At 29.4% G+C, this 5,539-nt stretch overlaps 1 protein-coding gene across 2 annotated transcripts; it reads right to left on the bottom strand.

The window, feature by feature from the left end:
• Positions 1-1,496: 1,496 nt before the first annotated feature.
• LOC111893336 (uncharacterized) lies at positions 1,497-2,898 on the bottom strand. 2 transcript variants are annotated; one of them, XM_023889401.3, is made up of 3 exons: positions 2,274-2,898; positions 1,977-2,149; positions 1,497-1,869 (listed from the first exon to the last, which is right to left on the bottom strand). In XM_023889401.3, exons 1-3 carry the CDS (start codon positions 2,799-2,801, stop codon positions 1,731-1,733), a joined length of 840 nt encoding a protein of 279 aa, XP_023745169.1. In that variant the 5' UTR covers positions 2,802-2,898; the 3' UTR covers positions 1,497-1,730. The 2 variants fall into 2 exon arrangements, with proteins under 2 accessions (XP_023745169.1, XP_023745170.1); XM_023889402.3 differs by having other exon boundaries at positions 1,747-1,885.
• Positions 2,899-5,539: the final 2,641 nt, after the last annotated feature.

Raw genomic sequence — 5,539 nt, 5'->3', positions numbered from 1 at the left:
TGATATATTTATTTGATTGTTCCAACATTAATTCTTAATTAGGATTTTTAATTTGCACGGTGATTATGTTAATCTGATATGGAATTTTTTGATTATGTTTTTCACATCGATTGTTATGTGAGTTGATGTTCATTTATAATTACTAGGTGTAAAACTCATGTATTACACGAGTTGATTAAACAAAAGATTAAATATTAAAATGTAAACGTTAAATATTTTTTAAATAAAATTTTGAAATAATAAATAAAGAAACCTATTAATTAAAGATATTATCACATTTATCACATGTAATACTTTATGTATATTTAAATATAGAAGTATTATGTGGCTTTTTAATATAAAATTTGAAAAAACAACAATTAACATGTGGATATTATTTGTTTCAAAAATATAATAAAATGACAAGTGTCAAAACTCATGAAAGGTTGACACGTGGCAAAATGAATCTACATTTATTATAGTCGATGATACTTTTTATTGTGCTTATTTGAATTTATATTAATTTGATATGAATTTGTTTGTTGGAGTGTAAAGGTAAGTAGTCATATAGTATTGTTTAACACGTTTTTTCGGTTAAAAAAAAAAAAGCACAATATTTACATACACAAATTTTTATAAAAAAACATCATTACTCATTTAGCCATTTTATCTATACAGAAACTTAGCCCTACCCATTCTATCTCACAGCAGGTGGCCAGCTAATAAATTCTAATGTCACTACATCAAACCTGAAGTGATAAATTTAAGGGTCATTGTTGTGTTTTAAACAAAACATGTCTTAATCTTCATGAAAATAATACCACAAAACCTTTATTAACATGTCACAGTCCTCAAACTTTGCCTTAAAACAACTGTATTCTCTCTAGACGTATCTTGATTACACAAATTGTAGACCATTCGATATATAATTTAGAGAAAATGACTTTGTATGGTAATCAATTATTTTTTTTATATATATTTAGTTATTTTTTTATACAATTATCTATCAACTTACGTTTGTTTGTTGTTCAAAAAATACCATTTTTGACCAATTATTACATGACTAACCAATTTACCTACTCGAGGCACACAACAGTAAACACACATTTTGTTGTTTAAAACACATCATTAAACCAACATTTTTGTACACAATTTACCATTAAACTAACTTTTGTGCGACACTTTTTTTTAATAGTTTATTACTGAAATCATTTTCATGATATTTTAGAAGTATTCAAGGACAAAAACATTGCTCCAAGTACATATAATTAGAATATTAGTTGCAATGTCCCCCATGATGCCATACACCACATATTTTAAAGATTTTAGTCACATAAGAATCCAGCAGCTAAATGTTTACTAGATTTTTTATCCACATAACAATCCAAAAGCTAAATAAGTAGCAATATCTTCAATGGTTTAATTATCTATGCAAAACTGTGACTAGTTTATTGAGTTATATAAGTTATATAACAAGGTGATAACTGTAACAAATCAAGAAAAGACATGTATAGAAGTAATAACAAAACTGCATCATATTATTACTTTATCACATGATAATTACACAAAAAGACTGAATCTTTGACATAATAACTATAACTTAGTGAGAGAATGATCTCATCTTGAACACCAATGTGACTTAATTGATTCAAAAAAGTACAAGAAACAGCAAAAGGAAGATGGGTCAAAATGTTAATTACTAAGTAAGATAGATCTCTGTTATTAAAGTTATGGTTCTGGATTCATCTTTATTATGCTGCAGCAATTGGAAATTGTTGTGAAGATTCATGGAAGAAACTTGTTGATGATAGATTCATATTGGAAACTTCTTCTTCTTCATCTTCTTCCTCAGCATCCCAAAGAAACCGAGCATAAGAAGCCATTACATAACTGTGTTAACATCAAACTAAGAATTTTCAGTCAAGCAATCAAAATTCGGTATATGAAAGAATGATAAACTTTCAGAGATTGTGAAGATGTTTATCTGATTATCTTACCAGTCATCTGGAGAAGCTTTGACTGCTTGATCGAAGTAACTCTGTGCACGAGATGCATCCTTTCGTGTCTCCCAAATCAAATCGGCATACATTGATAAAGCATTTCCATCGCTAGGGTTTGCCAGGATTGCTCGGCTGCAATACTCCTCAGCCCTCGAGAAATCACATCGCACCTGTTGAAATAATCAATCAGATCAAAAATTGGAGAATAGATCGGAAGCTAACAACGATATGAAACTTGATCTGGTAAAAGAAAGATTTCAATTGAAATCTGTGAATGATGAATATTGTAAATACCTCTTTCAGGTATTTCGCGTAATTGCCGAGAATCAATGAATTGCCAGGGTTTGCTTCGATCATATTCTGATAATACACATCTGTACCATCACTTCCATTATAATCACCATTACCACCACCGCCTCCACAGATCTTTCCACCACCATCGCTTCCACCGGTGCCATCCTCCATAAGACGTACTCCACACCCCTCATTGTAATCCAAACCAGAACTCGAAAACAACAAACCTCTGTTTTCGCTCTCTTCCGCTTCGACGTCCTCTTCCACCGCCACCGAAGAAAGCAAGCTGTTTACACTACTCAAAGAATTCCTACGTTTTGGGTGAGAAAACCCGATCAAGTCACTCTCCGATGAGGCTCTGGAGAGCTTCTTGGACGAATCATTCGGTGAACACGACGAATGCATTGAAATTGCCGGTGATCTCATGTTTCGATGAATGAAATCTGGTTCCGGTGATGATAATACTTTGGGATTTTGTTGTTGAAACCATGAATTGAGTGCTGGATTTGATGAGCTCCTGAGTAGCATCTTTAAGAAACGTACTCGTGATTCGTGAATTTCTAAAAGAGGTGTGGCGATGAAGCTCGATGGCTATGGAGATTTTATGATGAGGAAAGAGATGATGCGTAAAAGTATTTATAGTAAAAGTATTTATAGGGAATTGCGAAGAGGATCTAGACCGTTAATTTAATCGACGATGAAACACGGTTGTCATTTTCAGTCCCGGGACAATTACATTATTTTAGAACAGTCCGAGGATAATTACATAAAAACCTAGGATCACTATCACATTTACTGTGAATTTATATTTATTGGACTTTGTGATAGATTTTTAATGGATTTCCTTAGGGATTTTTGATAGATTTGTGATAAATTTTCAAAGAATTTGTAACAAATTTATAAATTTATACACTTCTAGGACAAATCAAGTAGTTGATTGTAATTTGTACCATTCGGGATAAGAAGTTTGTTTGCACCTGCCTAGAATGTCAAAACCTCTATGGGACCTTGTTTTTGTATAGGGTATTTTTACAATGTTTTCAGGTTCAGGGAGTATGAGTGGATTTTATCTCCATTTAGATTTCGGGGGTGGAGAGTTCCATCTCGAATACTATGGATGCTACAAAATAATTACCTTATATTTAACTATTTTATTTATAAAATAAATACTAGACTTAAAGTAGTCCTTGTATGTTTTGTATTTGAATAACTATTGTAATATGTATTATGTAAGGTTAAACGAAATAAACAAGTGACAAAAAATAAGATGGATAAGGTTAAATGGGTGATTAGACGGAAACGGAAAACAGAGACGGTATAGGGGTGATCTTGAAATTTGAGGGCGGAAAAATATGAGAATTCAGGTCAGATGAAACAGATGAATTTGAAGGCAGGGGAAGGGAAGACTATTTTCGCCCCCGTCTGATCCTGTTGGCATCCCTATAAAAGCCCCAAAGTCACAAGTTTTCAATAGTTTTACCAAAACATCACTTTTTTTAATAGAAAAGTCTTGAATTTGCAGAGTTTTTCATTTATAACAATTGTAAGATTTTTCATGTTACCATTTCATTGCTCTTGCATATGTGGTTGGAATTTGATGAGTAGGATACCAATTAGGCAACGCCTTCAATTCTAAAAAGAGAAGGGGCGTGATTGGAAATTTGATATGTAGCATTTAGTTGTGTCAACTACAATAGCAGTGGCACCACACTTTGTTTTCATAGACTTTCCTAAAATCGTTTATCATTCTTTCTTTGAATCGATCTTAGCCAAAATCAGTTTTTTGATGAAATCCTAAGTTAGTCATAGGGTTTTGCTTAAATCATCATGAGATTATTAGGGTTTTTCTCAAATTCGAAACGGTGTCGACATTTTTCTCTGAAATAGTTTGTGTACTTTCTCTGAATCGATCTTAGCCAATAGAGGAGAATGATAAAGAGATGGGTATGGGGAAGAGAGTGCATGAAAAAGAATAACTATGCATGAGTATGATCTTTTATCAAGCCCGAAAATAATCAAAAGACAATCTAGTCAAATAGGTATTATGAGATTGTGATGTCAGTAACAAAAGTTCAGTCAACAACCAACATGACATGATAGACATGTTGACAAGTAATCAAAAGAAAGCTTGAAAACCTGCAAAATGAAATATTTAAAAGTCTCTTAAATTTTAAGCTTTAATAGTAAAATTTAGATTTAAAATATCCATTCACTCCCAATTACCTTTTAATTTGAAGTTAATTTAATAAATGACATGAAGTCTCCTTATATTCCAATTGACTTTTAGTTTAAATTTAATGTATTATACATCTAGTTTTTGGTCTAGAAGTTTTAAAGAAATGTAAAGTATTCTAAAATATTCGAGAACTACTTGTGAGACCTATGTATTATATGGATTAATTTTTTTTAAAAAAAAGTTAAATATAAAGGTCAAAATATTTAAGAACATTGAATTTATAAAAAAATAAAAAAATAATGAATTATTATAATAGAAATATTTTTATCTTTTAAATTTAAACACATAATTTATATAAAGAAAAAAAAACTAATGAGTTTTAATTTTGGGAATTTTGAAATTAAAAAGTAAGTTTATTAATGAAATTAACATCCATTTATTACTATATTTATTGCAATTATTACATTAAAATATTATGTAGAATTTAATAAAATAGAAAAACTCATAAAATGACATTTGAAAAAAAAATAATTTAAAATAACCAAAAAATGACATTTGGCAAATTAAATGAGAGTTTGACAAGTGACAAAAAAAAATAAAAAAAAATAAAAAAATAAAAAAAAAAAAAAACTTTCATTTATTAGAGACTAGGTGTGAGATTCATGTATTATATTTGTTTATTTTTTTAAAAAAAATAAATATGAAATTTTAACAATTTGAGAAGTTTGAATTTATAAGAAAAATGAGAAAAAAATTAAATTATTAAAATTAATGAGACTTTAATACATTGAATACATTACATATAAACCATTTCTAATAAATATCTTACATATTAAATGTGGAATTTTAATTTAATAAAATGAAAAATACAATAAAATGACAAGTGAAAAATAAAAAATTCTAAAATTCTAAAAATTGTCATGTGTCCAAATGAAGAAGAGGACATTTGGCAAAACAAAATTTTTGATTTATTCGGAAGAATGTTTTATTTTGCAATTGGTATAAAGATTATTTTCTTGAGATCCTAAAGTTATCTTTAAACGGGGCAAAATTAAAAAAAATGTCCTAGTTCAATACATATTTTTAAAAG

Source organism: Lactuca sativa, chromosome 7 (assembly GCF_002870075.4).
Source record: "Lactuca sativa cultivar Salinas chromosome 7, Lsat_Salinas_v11, whole genome shotgun sequence".
NCBI classification, from domain to species: Eukaryota; Viridiplantae; Streptophyta; class Magnoliopsida; order Asterales; family Asteraceae; genus Lactuca; species Lactuca sativa.
Note: the sequence above shows the minus strand (reverse complement) of the source record. Positions and strands in the feature narration are given on the sequence as shown.

Coding starts and splice junctions, on each gene's coding strand:
- LOC111893336 (XM_023889401.3), bottom strand. CDS start 2,801: ATGCTACTCAGGAGCTCATCAAATCCAGCACTCAATTCATGGTTTCAA. Junction 2,150..2,273: donor ACGCGAAATACCTGAAAGAG/GTATTTACAATA, acceptor TTATTTCAACAG/GTGCGATGTGATTTCTCGAG. Junction 1,870..1,976: donor AAAGCTTCTCCAGATGACTG/GTAAGATAATCA, acceptor ATGTTAACACAG/TTATGTAATGGCTTCTTATG.